Source organism: Podarcis cretensis, assembly GCF_951804945.1.
Source record: "Podarcis cretensis genome assembly, chromosome: 6".
Taxonomy (NCBI): Eukaryota; Metazoa; Chordata; class Lepidosauria; order Squamata; family Lacertidae; genus Podarcis; species Podarcis cretensis.
Genome location: NC_137175.1, coordinates 42,854,215 through 42,871,101, shown reverse-complemented (window position 1 = coordinate 42,871,101; position 16,887 = coordinate 42,854,215). Strand labels below are relative to the sequence as shown.

Sequence of the window (16,887 nt, the reverse complement as noted above, 5' to 3'; positions counted from 1 at the left end):
AATTGTTGCTCCAAATCACTGTGATTGGAGTGCCCTCAGAAAACAATTCACTCTGATTAAAAGCTAGCCCTGTCCATCAAGCAAAAGATTCCCCAACCATTATTTCTCCACTTTATCCCCTTCTAGAGCTCTGGGCATTTCCCCAATAAGCTTGGTTTTATTTCTCCAGGCAGGGAACCAGCCGTGTATTTTTGGAGAGCTGAGGCCACAGAGCAACTCAGAAACTTAGCATGCACCTTAGGAGCTGCACTTTTGCCTCAGAAATATGGGGGCCTTCCCCGAATCACACCGATTCACCTCTTAATTTGGGGTACACACAGAACCAAAACACGCCCCTACTATTTGAACATCATCTCTGGACCATCTTCTTGCTCACTGAGCTGGCTCTATGCCATTATCATTGACCCATTTGCTGCGGCAGTCCATCCTTCACCCTAATGCACAAATCTCCATTTTCCGTTCCATCCAAACTATTGCTGTTTCTTAGATGTCTCCGGCTACACTTTAAAAGGTTGATCTCTCAGTGGGAAGGCTTTTCATTTCAGATGGCTGAGAATTAGATAATGACTTGGAGCTAATTCATCATCTTGGGGAGAGGCTGCTTCGATGTCCTTTATAAATATCTAATTACCTTTTAATGTTGCCTGAGTCTCTTGGGAAGGTGGCTGGCCTAGTTCAGGAGGCAATTAGCCTGTGTGGAAACTGGTCTGACCCACATATGTTGGCGACATCAAGGCAACGCTAGGTTTTGCTGTTAACCAGCTGAATTTAGAAGACTTTCTTGTATGTGCTCAAGCAGAGACCATAAGGAATAAGTCATCTACAAAGCCCTACAGGAGCATTTCCTAATGGCTGTTAACATATGACAAAAAAGATCAGTATAACGATGGCTGGATGGGTGGAAATTTCTCACTGTGAGCATGAACAAGGAACCAGGATGAAAGACGGTCAGAAATGGCTTCATCCCAAAATGGTGTTGGCTTAAGATTTATCGTCGATATTTGAGAAAATATCTAGAGCTTGGTATCCCAAATTAAGACTGCCTTTTCAGAAAGGAAAACCAATATTTTGGCTAGGTTTTCCTTGGGCAGTGAAACAAGGAGCTCCAGTTGCCTCCCCACTCTCAAACTCTCACACAGCCAGAGTTGAGGAAATAGGAGTTGAATTGTTCTATAAATTGATAGTGACTATAAATTGATAGGCTTGCCTGTTCTTCTGTGTTTAGAGCTTTAGAAAGCATTGTTGCAAACCTTAGACAAAATCCTTTACGCCTCTGTTTTGTTGTACAATACTGGCAAACTTCGGCTAGGGAGGACTGAAGCTCTTGTGTAATGCAGTGATAAGATTTTATGGTAAACCAAGTGCAAGATAATTGTTCAAGGGAGTCTAGAAATAGCTCTGAAAAAGAAGCCTCAGAAACATCACAGTGTTACTGGCTGAAGATTTGACCATCATTGTGAGAGCTTCTCTTTAGATCTGTTCTGGTTTTCTTACAAGCCATGTCTACCTTCTCTTTTTATATGCCAAAATTCAGGAAAGGACAGGTGCATACAGCACAATCCTATGTATGTTTACACAGAGGTAAACTGCACTGTATTCTATGGTGCTTACTCCCAAGTCAGTGTGCTTAGGAGTGCAATCTTACAACACACTTCTGAATGAGTTTACTCAGAAGTAAGGCCCTTTACTCCCTTGTAAGGGTGCATAAGTCTTAAGCACGGTATTTACTGCTTTGTGTTCATCTTGGAACTTTAAGCCAGTCCGAGCAGTAGCTGTATTTATTCTGCCTGTTATTTCTGACTTCATAGGCTATACATAAGTTTGAATAATCCAATATTTCAAAAAAATGGATCTGCTTATGAGTACTAAATGCTGTCTGAGCCACAAAGAGCCAACTGGTAGACATCAATGTGATGGATGCTGCATGAATGATGGCGCCCCTTTCCTTTCAGAGGAAGAGAGCTTCATATAGCTTCCTCAGAGCTACAGCTTTGCTTCCCAAAAAGCAGGCTGCTGGTAGGGTTGCCAGTTTTTCACCCAGTCTCTACAGTTCTGCCTTTATAGTGCATTGATAATATACAAGAATGAGCCACTAAAGGTTTGCACACAAACAATGGGTAGTTGTTTATTACCTGGGGGTTTTTTTTTTGTTTGTTTGTTCTACTGCGCATCAAGCTACTGCTGAATGGCACAGGATTTCACAATCTCTTGTACTGGCTGTCCTATCAATCTTTCTCTCTCTTTGCCACTGGTGGCATGATGTGGTCCTCCAGTAGCTCATGCACGGCTGCTCCAGCCATGCTCCAGTCAACACAGTAGATGTGATAACTGGAAAAGGCAACACACTGACCATGAGAATTTTATATTACGTTGCCTCTGCATTTCCTCCCCTAGGACCTGTCGCGGGTTTTGCAAACACAGGCTGCCCTTCCATCGCACTGGCACCCACCTTCTTTTCAAATCACACGTTGTTGTTTCACCCAGACACCTTGAAATCTCAGGTGGGCAGACTTGGCCGATCTTCTTGCATGCTCCAAGATCAATACCTGACAGCTTGTACTCCACGGCCCTTGCACAGATGTATGACGAGGGCAACAGGGGACATGGCCAGGGAAGGCAGAGTTTGGGCAGAATTAAAATGGGAGATTAGCCAGGTTTTGCTTCTGCAATCTTCTTTTTTAAAAAAAACACACACACTCCCCTGATATTTGGAACCAGGAGCTTGAGGTTTAACAAACAGGGCTTTTGAACGCAAAATATCTTGCAATTATCATGAATTATTTATTGCGTTTTGAGTACCCTCCGTGAATCCTGTCCCTTTCTGCCCTTCCACACCCCCTCCCCCTCCCTGGCTACCACCCGCCCCACAGATGACTCTGAGCTTTAAGTACACCTGCTTTTAGATACTGGAATGTCATTAGCAGATTACAATCTTCCTTAAGTCAATATTGCATCCTTATTGTTCTGCTGCCCCCTCAGTGTCAAGGACAAAGCCACTTTCAGCTGAGACGGGATAAACATACCTCTTCCCAGGCTCAAGTAGGAGCAAATGAGCCTTTCGGTCGCTATTATTGTTTTATCTTTTTGTTGTTTTCAATTAATCCAGTGTTATTTGTTCTCAGCACAAGTGGTGCATGGATGTTTGGATGTTACCGAAGTACCCCCACCACCACAGAAAAAAGGTAGTGGGGAGCCCATTATTAGCATACTTGCAGATGTATTCTCTACAATCAACAAACCCCTTTTTGTTTGCTCACATCCACACCATACAATTAAAGCACAACCGACATGCACAAAGCACATGGCTTTCCCTCAAGTAATCCTGGGAACTGTAGGTCTATGAGAGGTAAACTATGGTACTTCTTTGTTGAAAGCCATGTGCTTTAAATGTGCATTGAATGTGGAACTGACAACGGTGTGACGTAATGGGTAGAATGCTGGACTGTGACCTGGGAGACCAGGGTTTGAATCCTCACTCGGTCATGAAGCTCACTGGGCCAGTCACCATCTCTTAGCCTAACCTACCTCACAAGGTTGTTGTGAGGATGAAAAGGGGAGGAGGGGGGAACCATGTACACCACCTTGAGATCCTTGGAATATAAAGGTGGTATACAAATGTAAATAATAATAATAATAATAATAATAATACACTTAGGATTAAACTTGACATGATGGTGACAGTTCTGTAGGTTTCACCTGTACGTAGAATATAGGAAGACTAGGGTGCGGGTGGATCCAATTTTAACCACAGAAAAGGAGTGTGGGTGAGAATTAGAGAAGTCTCCCTTTCCCACAGCTTGTTTCATCATTTTCCCTCTCCCTAACAGCGCTGGATTACCAAATAGGCAGAGTAGGGACTGGCCCATGGACCCCATGCCTTTTAGGAGCCCCACAACAACGGATCAAAATAATATTGATTTGATCTTGCAATAATTTGAATTTGGAAGAGAAATCCCCATTGACTCAGAAACCTACATCATAGCGAGCCCCCTCCCCCCTGATATTTTGACTGCCTAGGGCCCCCCACAAGGTTTAATTCGGCACTGCTCCCTAAGACCTGTTCCTGAAGTTACTTCTAGTATTGGCTCTCTGCTGAGGGAAATGCTGCTTGTGAGGAGATAAGCCGAGGGGCAGTTTTCCACTTCCACCTTCTTAAAATTGGGCTCCCCTCCCAGTCTTGTTTTGTCATAGGAGTAGTTCTGCATTCACATGGCACTTACCCTCCTATAATGTCCTCTCCCGCCTTTTCCTGTGAGTTTATTTGAAGCATCCCCTTCTAGAATAGATTTCACAAATGACAGAAATAGATGAGTGAGGAGCAGGGCAGCCTGGAGAAAGGAGATTCGTTTTAGATATCATTGCTTCGTTTTTCAACTGCAGGCGTATTTCTCAAGGCGCAGTATGGCAGACCTCGCTGAATCTGTTAGCCACTGTGTCCATATCAAGGAAGCCACACAGCTCAGTAGAGCACCTACTCTGCGTGCCAAAGGTCCCAGGTTCAGTTCCTGGCATCTCCAGGTAGAGAGACACGGCCAGTCAGTGTTGACATTGCTAAGCTAGACAGACCCAGTGATCAAACTCAGTATAAGATCATTTCCTATGCTGGTATCTTATAATATTTCCACTATTTTATTCTGAAGTGGTGAGCCCAGCAGCAACTCTAGATAGACCAACCCATAAGGATAAACTCCTTTCTTCCCAAAGCCTGGAAGGAACACTTAAGCAAAGCGGGAGATGTGGCCCAACGTGGATCTGTCCCTGCTAGCTACACATAATAAAATAACTGGCTTAGCTTAGCGCTGCATGAGGTGGCTGCGATGTATAATTGGCTAATGTCTAGGCAGCTGGTGAAACTAGGTTAGTGTGTCCCCCCCCCCTTTCCTGTGCATAAACTGAAACAGCCCAGATATAAAATAAGAGATCTCCAAGTCAAGGGGTTGGTGAGCCTGAACTTTTGTTCTGCTGGTCATTCCCCCGGTTGGAAGCCACTCTTGCGTAAAATATGGTGCTTGTGAGAATGGCAAGTTTGAAACAATGCCATCCTGTCCATAGCAACAAAGGAGGGAGAGGACTAGCTGGTGGGATGGCGATTAACTCCATTCTAAACCACTTGGGAGCCTCCCGCCAGCCTACTGGCTTCATAGAGCTCTAATCTCATCACATAATGAAAAAGACTAGCTAGGGTTGGGAATTGGTTTCAAGTGGCAGAACAGGCGCTTTCAAGATAATGGCAATGAGTCAGGGATGCAGCACAGAGTTTCTGTTTCCCAGCCCTGCTACTACAGCTTTGCTGATGATTGAAAGCTGGGCGGTTCTGAAATAGATTTCGTTTTGAGGAGCCGCAAAGGTTTGTGACGCAGCAATATGCCTGTCATAACCGTTCACATTGAAACAAAGATGGATGAACAGCTTCTTTTCGTGATATATTTTGATTACTAAAAACTGGTGGGTGGGGAGAATTAACATGAGCGAAGGCAGATATAATATGAAAAGGCAACTCGCATCCTATACCTCAGTCATGGGTAATCCTGGCTTCTTTCTGACTTAGCAGCTGAAAATTCAGATGTGCACAGAAGCAAGTCTAATGTTGTGTCAGCAGCTGGAATTTATGAATGTACCTTGTGCCAAGTCAGAGCATGGCTCTATCTTGTTCATCGGTCCATTTAGCTCAGGTGTACCTCAGCTTTCTAGCAGATGCACTCCAGAGTTTGGGGTATCTTCTGGCCCTGCCTGGAGATACCAGGGATTGAACCTGGGACTTGCTGCGTGCAAAACAGATGTTCTATCACTGAGCTGTGGACCATCCTGAGACAAGCTCTTGCATCTTGCCTCAGCAAATAGGCATGGGTCCCATCTTCGGAAGAAGATCTTGCAACTCTAACTAAGAACCTCAACTGGCCAGCATTTTTGTATTTTTTACATGGTTATTGTGAATAACTTAGGATCACTATAAATGGTTGATTTAATCTATGTCAGTTCAATATTCAGGAAAGTTCAGTATTTAATTTTATTTCAGAATTTTTATGCCACCTTTCAAAACAAAAGCCCTCTTAAGGTAATACACAGCCAGCATCATCAGCATCATGACAACCACATAACATATAAAAAACACGTGAAATGTTGCATTAAAGAGCAGTATACAATACCTCCAGGTCAACTCAGCAATCCAGAGAAAACAAATTGAAGTTTAGCATTATTTGACATCGAGAACAGCAACCATTTAAAACTTTCCCCAGTGTCTTTAACAAAAAGCAGATCAAAATAAAAACTTATTGGTGGTCTCTTTGGAAAGAGCTTATGTGCATCCTTTGAGATTGAGTTCTGTCAACATGAGGCCACCACTGCAAAGGGCCTGTGCTTGCTGTGCTTGTCCTGAAGGATAGGAAATACAAAGCAGTGGAAGCAGAGGAAGCAGGATGCTGAAATACAGTTTTGCAAGGTTTTGAGCATCACAACACCTCTTTCGGTTTAGTGGAATGCTGAAGCTAGAGAGTTCGCAGCAGCTGTCATTTTGATTAAGTGTTTCCTACTGCTTCTGTTCTGTACTCAGTCTGAGCATTTGAGATTTCTTTCACCTTCTCGTGCAGTGTTGCAGCCAGCAGAGAGTACTCTAAGAAACTATGGGCCAATCTTTGAAGAACAACCACGCAACATCATCTTTCCAGAAGGATCAACAGAGGAGCAAATACTGTTGGTTTGTCAAGCACGAGCCAGCCCTCCTGCGACCTATAGGTGAGGTTATGTGATCATAGCAGTGTTTTTGTTGGAAAGCCTATGGCTGCGATATACACAAGTGTATGGCAATGGTTTGTTGTTGTTTTGCATTCACACATACCCTGCTGTCCTGCCCATTCATCTCAGGGACCAAAGGCAAGCATTTTATGTCCCTTTGAATTAAACAGAAAAGAGTGCATTCTAACTCTTTCCAGTTGATGTCCATGGGATTCTAAACAGGGCAATCCTATACTCAAGAGTAAGTTCTGCAGAGTTCAATGGGGCTGATTCTCTGGTAAGTGAATATAGGATTGCAGACTAAATATGTTGGTTTGAACTCTGTTTCATTATTTCCCTTCTCAGCTTCCTCCCCACCTTTGAGTTCAGAAAATCTGAGGGTCTTTTCGCCAGTGGAATATTTGCTTAATTCAACAAACATAAATGGCCTATTGCATGGCTATTCTGGCCTGGGTAGGTTGCTCTAACTCAGGCTTTCTCAAACTCAGCCCCCCAGATGTTTTGAGACTACAATTCCCATCATCCCTGACCACTGGTCCCGTTAGGTAGCGATCATGGGAGTTGTAGGCCAAAAACATCTGGAGGGCCGAGTTTGAAGTAGCCTGCTCTAACTCATCAGTGGGGACCTCTGGTCCAAAAGCTTAAAGTAGCCCACCACATCCCTCAATCTGGCCAACCAAGCCTGTCCCAATAAGCCCTGCCCACCTGCCAATCATTCCATGTCATTTTCTGACTTACCATTACTCGCCTTGCTTTGACCAGTGGCTCAGTTGGCACATCTACTAAGTTCTCGTGATTAAAATCTAATCGTTAGATTGGAGATATGCTCTGAAGCATTAGGCAAAGGGATCTCTGATCTTAGTACTAAGCATCACAGGGCTGAGATTGCAGATAAGTCATCTTCTGTTAGTGCATCTGTGGTGCAATGGGTCACTGCGTCTGGCTGTTAATTGGAAGGTTGGTGGTTCGAGGCCACCTGGCGACAGCTGTGGGGAGGATTCCTGCATCGCAGGGGATTGGACTAGGTGGCCAACTGAGCCCTCAGGCTGAAATAGGTCCCCCACCCTCTCTGTAGTTATTTTTCTCTCTCTGGTCTGTCTCTTCTCTCCATGAATCCACTCCAACTCCACTAAGTCCTTTTTCCTTTACGCCAGCTATTTTTCTTCCCCGCCCCAATTGTAGTCGGGGTTTGGAATCATAACTCAGAGTGCAATGAAGGGGAAAGGAGTCTTTAACCCAGGCATAGGCAAACCCAGCCCTCCAGATGTTTTGGGACTACAGTTCCCATCATCCCTAACCACTGGTTCTGTTAGCTATGGATAATGGGAGTTGTAGTCCCAAAACATCTGGAGGGCCGAGTTTGCCTATGCCTGCTTTAACCCTTTCCCAATACACAATGGTCTCAATGTCCCTTCCAAAGTGTCCCTTCCAAATGTTTGGGGCTGGGGAAAGTGGGGCTCCTTATAGAAGTCTGGGAATAGCATTGTTATTCCACTCTGGAAGCAGAAGAGCAATGGTTGGGCGCTGCTGAAGGGTCCCTGTCTGGAAGCATCTATGAACAGGATAGGGCAAATTGAGAGAGCATTTTTCAGAAGACTAGATCTGGAAAGCAGGAAGGCCTGCAGAGCAAAGTTAAATAATTTATAGCAGTATCAAACAAACCCAGTCAGAGATGTTGAGGCCAACCCTGGTGAGTGATGTGCTTCCTGGTGAGATAAAACACAGCCTAAAGGCTCTTAGAATAATCATTGAGATTTGGATTTTCTTTAGCATTCGACAAAGTGCAGCAATTTCTCCCCCTGATTACTGGGCTGCCATTGTAGATACTGAGACAGCACCCACCATTCAGCCACTGTCCTACAATAGGTCCTATTGAGGGTTTTTGTGTACATCATAAATGCCAGTGTGTGTTGTTATTCAGGACAATGTTAATGTGCAGCTGTGATGACTCTGTTCTTTCCCCCACTCCAACCAAATACCATTGTCTTGGCAGGTGGAAGATGAATGGCACAGAGATCAAAATAGAGCCAGATTCCCGTTATAGGTTGAACGGGGGCAACCTGGTTATCAGCAACCCAGTGAAAGCCAAAGACACTGGATCCTACCAGTGTGTGGCATCCAACTCGGTGGGCACAGTAGTCAGCAGAGAAGCTTCCATTCGCTTTGGCTGTAAGTGGATTTTCTCAAGTGGATTTTCTGAAGACAATTCGGTGCAGAAGAAGAATAAAACAGAAGGGAGCCAAGCAAAGTGCCATCCATGGTTCCCTGGCAGCATCACAGCCAAAAGGGGCAGTGAAGCACCGAGAAATTGGATACGCTGGCATGTGCCCTCAGAAATCATACAAGTTGAGCAGGCTGAGCAGAGGGATGGGGTGATAGAGGAGGCTGGGGACTTGAGGGAGCCGGTCGGGGTGCCCAAATGGTCTGCATGATCCCTTCTATTTGCCCAAAGGGATCTGCGTTTAGATGAGGACAGTGGATGACAAACAAAGAGGGAACATGAATGAGGACCCCAGTCCCTTTCATCGTCCTGTGGGAATTCAGGCACTTGGATAATGGTTCTGAACCATTGCCCCTCTAAGGAGAGTGAGTTGGCCCATGCATATCACAGCTATTTCAGGAGGGCCAAATGCTGGACACCAGCATGGATTAAAACTGGCTAACATTTTACTGAGCAAGAGAAGGATGGTGTTGTGAGAGCTCCAAGCATAACCAGGTTAAAGTTCTTGAAGTGTGTTTTAAAGGGAACTTTTACCAACTATCTGACTTTTAGAAGACATCTGAAGGCAACCCTGTTTAGGGAAGTTTTTAATGTTTGATGTTTTATCATGTTTTTAATATTCTGTTGGGAGCATAAATGAGTGGAGCATAAATATATTATTATTATTATTATTATTATTATTATTATTATTATTATTATTGCCACAAGGGTTATGTGACTTCAGCCAAGATGCTAAAGATATGAGCTATTTTGATGAGTATGTGGATGTGAGAAGTTCCATCACTGCTGCATGCATAATGCTGAATAGAGAGTGTGTTTAGGAAATGTGGTTGTTCTGGGGCATCTTGGCTGTGAACTAGCGCCAGCTGCCGGGAGCTTATTTCTGATTCTGGCTTCCTGTTACTTTCCAGACAAAACTGGGTTGTGTTTTTAACCTTTCAGCCCTAGTTCCATGTCACCTCAGGGATTGTCTCCTCCTATTTGCGTAGGTCATCAGATGATATTCTGTATGAATTTTACGTATGCCTCAGACTTCTGACATGAGGGGTAGGATCTTTGTGGTGGTGCCACTCACTCTGTAAAATTGATTACCCAGGGTGGTTTAGCAAACAGATTTACCAAGGGCTTTTTGAAAGATAGCAAAAGCATTTCCTTTCATACAACAGGGGGTTGAGTCCTTCTAATTTGTTTATCTTGGTGGTGCTGCTCTGATGTTTTATTGTTTGTCCGTTGAGGTGTTCATATGTTTTAATCTTGGGTTTTTGCTTTAGTGTGTGTATTTTTTTAAATTTGTAAGCCATTTTTAGGAGCTGCTGATGACCAAAATGGCTGAATATACATTTGAAAAAGATGATAGATAGAAGATAGATAGATAGATAGATAGATAGATAGATAGATAGATAGATATTGCAGTGGGGATAGTATTGATTTAGCTAGTTCATTCCCAGCACATTTTCTGAGTGCTGTTGCTGATGCCATCTGCTGTTACTCTCTCAATTTAATTTCCCTTTGATATGATGGAAGCATGATTGCCTGTAACTAGCATCATTTCTCTCTGAGCAGAGAAAGATCTAATTTGTAAGATTGTTGGGCTCTCATAGCTCATGTTTCATCACCTCCACTCATTTCTTGTGTTTAGTTTTGCAGGAATTCTCTACAGAAGAGCGAGACCCCGTGAGGGTTACAGAGGGCTGGGGGGTGATGTTTACTTGCAGCCCACCTGCCCATTACCCAGGTGAGACAATGACAGCACACTAGAAATGAGGTTCTCACCCATATTCAGGGTGCAATCCATCAAATGACAGGGGTAGCTAATGGTATAAACCCATACACAATTGTGTTTAGCAATTTGGACAAAGCCATTCCTTTCATGAGAACATAATCAGAGCTCTGCTGGATAAAGCCTAAGGCCCATCTAGTTCAATAGCCTGTTCTCAAAGCGGTCAAACAGATGCCCATGGAAAGCCCATAAGCAGAACATAAGCTGCCTCTACTTTCAGTTCCAAACATCTGGTATTCAGAGGCATATTGTCTCAAACGTTGGAGCAGAACATCGCTATTTGGGCTAGAAGCCGTTGATAAACTTATCACCCATGAATTTGTCTAATGCTCTTTTAAAGTGTGTACCTTGTTTGGTAGTTAATTCATATGAACCTAAGAATATCCTTCTGGATCAGGCCAGCTGTTCCACCTAGTCCAGCATCGTGCTCTCACAGTGGCCAACTAGATGGCTGTGTGAAACCCAGTGGCATAGCGTAGGGGTGCAGGGGGGGCCGGCCGCACCGGGCGCAACATCTGGGGGGCGTGCTCGCACTCGCAGCTCTCTGCCCCCTGCTAAAATCCACGGGTTAGGGGGCGCAAATTACTTTCCTTGCCCCGGGTGCTGACAACCCACGCTACGCCACTGGTGAAACCAGCAAACAAGGCACTCTCCCATCTCGTGGCTTCCAGCAGCTGGTACTCAGAATCATTACCGCCTTTGATCATGGAGGTAGAACATACCTGTTACATCTAGGAACCCTTGATAGCCCTACGTTCCATAGTCAACTGTGAAGTACTTTCTTTTGACTGTCCTGAATCTTCTAACTTTCTGTTTTATTAGATGGCCCTGAGTTTCTAATATTATGAGAAAGGGAGAAAACAATCCACTTTCTCCACACCTTATGTAATCATGTCCTCCTTTTGCTGTTAAAATCACTGTTTTTTTTTAAATTTTGTGGCAACAATTATCCTTGCAAAATACTGGAAACATGCTGCCGTTGTTTTCTACATGAGAATGCTTAAGCCAGACTTCAGCACAGCAGAAATTGATAAACTACCAAGGCTCTATCCCAAAGGAGAAATGTATTGCATCTAAATGTCTCTCTGTTTGATTAATGGTTAACATTCATAATATACTGGAATCTATATTGTAATTACATTGCCTTTGAGAAGTATTTTTTGTAATCTTATATCAGATTGAAATAAATTAAACAAAAGGGGGGAGGGGAAGAAAAGAAAGAAAGCTCCAACTTTTCCATTTTGTTCATATAGGTATGAGCAGTTTTCCCTTTGCCCTGCCACTGTCCCTTGGAAAACCTCTTTCGTGCTAAATTGGATCAAATGGCAGTCCATGGAAAACCCAATAATCTGCTAAACTGCAGGTTATCACCAAGGGAAAGCAGCAGGCAAAGAGAGGCGTAGATAAGCTCTAAGAATGGATGAAGCAATAACCTGTTTATCAAGTGTAAACAGTAGTTGCCATGGGATGGTATTAAATGCTAGTCCTACTCAGAGTAGACTCATGGAAAGTAATTTATCTGTTTAACTTAGGTTCGTTCATTCATTTCAATGGGTCTACTCACAGTAGGTCTTGGTTTATTACATCCCATGCTTTCTTGTATGTACAGGTAGCTGAAATGTTCTCTGAGAAGCATGAATTGCTCTGTTCATCTCAGACTAAATTCTGCAGCTGTGAATTCTGGAATTCTCCCAGGAAACAATGAAAATCAGTGCTGTCGATTTCATGCCAGAAGCTGATATTGTAGCAATTGAATCATTAATGCTCTTTGTATAGGCAAAAATGTAGTTGAATATTTCAGGGATGTGATTTCAGTTAATCTCTACCTTCCACCCTACACATTTTGGTTAGCGGGGACGACATGATTATTACTGGGTGGGTGGGGGGTTGCAGTGCGTGTAAGGAAGGGAAAGAGCATGTGAATGAGAAGAGATCTCTTGTGGGGTTGGGGGTGGAAGAAAGGGAATTCTGGTATGGAAAACTTTGAGAAACCTCTGGCTGAGACCCACAGGACTGTTGAACTTTAGCCCACAATCTGTGGTATGAGGAGTCGGAAGTAGTAAAGCAAGAAACCAATAGCAGGTCCAAAGTTCTTGTCAAGAAATTGGAGGGCATCAGGTTCAGTTCTCTAAAAATGAACATTGTGGGAGCATTGTACATCCCGTCTAGAATAACAACAAATACTCTCACTTTTGTTTCTTTGTTCAGAGTGAATGAATAGCTACTGGACTTAGTTTGTGTCTCAGTCTGGGAAATAGCGTACCAAGGTCAGCCTCCGAGCGTCACTCTGATACAGAGGAGCCAGTGTTTCACCCTCTCCCTCTCTCTCCCTTTGCACACAGGACTTGCATACCGCTGGTTTGTGAACGAATTCCCCAACTTCATCCCAGCAGACGGAAGGCGTTTCATCTCCCAAAAAACGGGAAACCTTTACATTGCTAAGACAGAGGCCTCTGACCTTGGCAACTACTCCTGCTTTGTCACTGGCCAGATTGATTCCATTCAGAAGAGTGTCTTTAGCAAAGTTTCACAGCTCAATCTTCTCAGAGAAGGTCAGTGCACTGGCGACCCACAATGTTAGAAGCCCAGTTGATCCCTCTGAGAGATGCCCTAGGAGGGCCAACTCTAGATGGAGGGATTTCTGAAGTAGGCCTGCAGAGCCTGTGACCCACCAAGCCAAACATACCTGCCAGCCATGTATGGTGTCCTATGAGCAGTTCCTTGCCTACTTGGGACTGCAATATGCCGTGGTCCCTGATTACAGAGGGTCCCCTGTTGTACTATTCATGGGGAGTGGGGAGCCTTCCATGCAGCTGGGTGATATTCAGTGCTTATTTCCTGGCCATCTGTGCTGAAATCTGAGTCCTCCTCCTTGGAGCCAACCAGTGGCTTTGGTGGTCTGATTTTTTTTGTGGGTGGAGAGGTAGGTCGTTCTTACCATCCCCATATAGCAGATTAGGTTGGGACAGGTTAAGAGAGAGTGGCTGGCCTAAGGCCACCTCAGGGGGGTCTGCTGTAGCTCATTGGTGTGGTACATGCTTTGCATGTAGCAGGTTCCAGTTTGATCCCTGGTCTCTCCAGGTTGGGCTGGGAAAGACTCCTGTCTAAAACCCTGGAGAGCCAGTGGCTGTCAGTCTTATCCCAGCCTTTCCCACCCTGGTGTCCTCCAGATGTTGTTGGGCTCCTACTCTTATCTGCCTCAGTCATCCAGCCAATGGTCAAGTGTGATGGGAGCTGCTGACAAAAACATCTGGAAGGCACCAGGCTGAGGGATGCTGGTGTAGAGGACACTTAGCTAGATGGAACAGAATTGGATCAGGATTTCCTTACTCATCGTTCTCCTCTTCCATCACAAGCTATGTCAGAGCAGTGTGAGTGATGGCTGTGTGGCAGCCACGGCTGTGCCACACCAGTAATGTAAAAACTGGCTCTGCAAGTACACAAAGAAGTAACTGCTGAACTTAACTTCTTGGGTTTTGAACGTGCACTTTTTCGAAGATGAATCATTTTGGAGGCCTGTGCTTTGCAACATCCTGCATGGGTAGCTTTAAAGCTTTCAACCTCTTGCCCCCCTTCCCACAGATTCCAGGCCGTTTGCTCCCAGCATTAAAGCCAAGTTTCCTTCTGACACTTATGCTCTGGCCGGGCAGCTGGTGGCTTTGGAGTGTTTTGCCTTTGGGAAGTGAGTACTTGTGTCAATTGCATTTAGCCTCTTGCTGGTGACAGCAGAAAAGTTGCAGGCCAACATAGTTATGAATTGAATATTGTAGACTCTGTTCTGAGGAACAAGAATGCAGAAGAGGAAGGAAGAATAGAGCTGCTGTTTTAAATATCAGAGAAACGCTGTCCTGAAGAAAGTTTGAGGATCATAGGTTCTTAGCCTGCATTATCTGGAACATAACCAAGCAAACATTTGATGAAGCCCTATTCCCCATCTATTTTACTCCTTTGCCCTGTTTGTGAGTGAGGTTTTTAATAATATGAAATATTTAATAATCCTTTAGATGACTTTTGGGTGTTGGACAGTAAATGTTGACTAGTTTGAGCTAGGACCCACCCAAAAGTGGCTGGTGTGGTGATGTGGAGTCAGCCTCCCAGCACTGGTGATGCTGCCACTTACCTGGATGGTGCAGGGCAGCAGCAAAGTCAGGGCTGCCTGGGTGCACAGATGGAGCCAACCAGGTGCTGCCAGTGCACCTGGGTGGCCCTGCCCCATCCAGGTAAGCAGTATTGATTCTGGTGTCAAGAGGAAGGTGCCATAGCACTGCCCACCCCACCAAAATAGCACATAGGCTGCTCCTGAACTCGCCAGAATCTGTTTTTAATGTTATGCATTTGCCTTCAAATGGATGGTGTAATAAATAAGAGTGCCTCTGAGCATGTGCAAAGACCACACCAAACTGAGAATCGCAGGTGGGTAGGTGGTAGTGATTTTTTTCCCCCATCAAGAGGATATGATGTGTAAGAAGACTTGAATGCCAACAGAACTCTTGTTTCTGTAAATTAAGGTGTGGGTTGTGAGAGACAATGATAGTTTACTAACAGGTCAAAGAGAAAAGCTTGGGTAGTTTAAAAAATGGAAGACATAAAGCTCACAACGAGGAAAGGGAAATAATTGAATTGTACTGGATTCCACTGTTTGTTGCTGTTGCATTGATCCTAAAGCTTGGAGTACCCTTTTACAGAGGTTTATTTATAATCTAGCCCTGTCCCTCGAATAAAATGGCGGAAGTTGGATGGTAGCCAGTCCTCTGAGTGGATCACAACGGAGCCCCTTCTACAGTTTAAGGAGATTGGCTTTGAAGATGAAGGCACTTATGAGTGTGAAGCTGAAAATGCCCAAGGAAAAGACACCTATCGGGGCCGCATCATCATTCAAGGTAAAGCACTCCTGGAGGTTCCTTCACAAGTATCTTATCATTTTATTATATTTCTATCCCACCCATCCTTAGAATGCTTGGGGCAGCATAGTTGGAGCTCCCAGCAATCCCCTGACAGGCAGCCATCAGCTCTACATCTTTCCTAGTACATTGATCCAAATGAAAAGAGAGCTGGGAGTCCCTCTTGAACCTTTCTCTGTGCTTTTCATACTTCCCAAATAGTGCACAGAGTGGGTGGAAACCTAAAGCATAACGATGAAATAAGGGATCCCTAAGGATGGAATAATCTGCAGAATCTAGGGCTGAGATGGGTTGTGCAAATCTGTGAACCTCCAAGTTACACATTTTCCCCATTTAAAAAAAATAAATCAATGTTTTGGAAATGAAATGTGGTATGTTAGGGGTCGCACATTGTAATAAATTCCCACCACAACTTGAGCATCATGAATCTCGCACTGCTTCCTGTCTGAAGTGCATACGTCCCATTCTCTTCTTGTTCTTTTTATAGCTCAGCCAGAATGGCTGAAGGTCATCTCAGACAAAGAGGCTGACATCGGAGCAGACCTTCGCTGGAGTTGTGCTGCAGCTGGCAAGCCAAGGCCTACTGTCAAATGGCTACGGAATGGGCAGCCCTTAACCTCTCAGGTAGCCCATCTGTCACTGGCATTGTGGTTGCCTTTTATAGGTGGAGTACAAAATAGAAACGCCACATAAAAATGCAATAATAAATGTGAAACGTGTTTAAACTATGGGAGCAACAGAAACCACAGTTGAAAATACAAAGCTGGCTATCTGCCACTCACTAACTAATAGAAAACTTAGGAGCTGCCATACTAAGGTCAAGAGAAAGGATTGAGCGTTCTTAGGGCCATGATTCAGAGGTAGAGCATCTACTCTGCATTCTGAAAGTCCCATGTTCAATCCCCAGCATCTCCAGGTCAGGCTGGGAAAGTCTCCCATCCTAGAGAGCAACTACTAGTCAATGTAGACAGTGCTGAGCTAGGTAGACCAGTGGACCCTCCCTACAGTCCTCTGTTCGGCCACCTGTTGTCAATTCTGTAAACTCAAGCCAGTAGCTACCTGGAAACAACCTCAAATGCTCATTTCTCCTGGTTATGTTCATAGGCCCAAACTAGATGTGACATTATGAATGCAGTTAGCAGTTGTATGATTTTTAAAAAGTAATAATTAAGAAGTAGTAACTAGCTGTGGGGAAGACTGATCAGGATCAGAACTGTGTGAGGAGGAGAGGAGGGTTTTGTTTTGGTTCTTGC

The 16,887-nt window shown here is 44.3% G+C and overlaps 1 protein-coding gene across 4 annotated transcripts in view; it reads left to right on the top strand.

Annotated features, from left to right (window-relative positions):
- Positions 1–16,887, top strand: part of CNTN2 (contactin 2) — a 61,966-nt gene that overhangs the window by 27,529 nt on the left and 17,550 nt on the right. For all 4 annotated transcript variants that reach the window (XM_079981933.1, XM_079981932.1, XM_079981930.1 and 1 more), the window contains exons 3-9: positions 6,588–6,732; positions 8,726–8,901; positions 10,593–10,688; positions 13,076–13,285; positions 14,316–14,415; positions 15,438–15,613; positions 16,122–16,258. In XM_079981933.1, the coding sequence (XP_079838059.1) occupies positions 6,588–6,732; positions 8,726–8,901; positions 10,593–10,688; positions 13,076–13,285; positions 14,316–14,415; positions 15,438–15,613; positions 16,122–16,258 (1,040 nt within the window). The remainder of the gene's footprint in view (positions 1–6,587; positions 6,733–8,725; positions 8,902–10,592; positions 10,689–13,075; positions 13,286–14,315; positions 14,416–15,437; positions 15,614–16,121; positions 16,259–16,887) is intronic.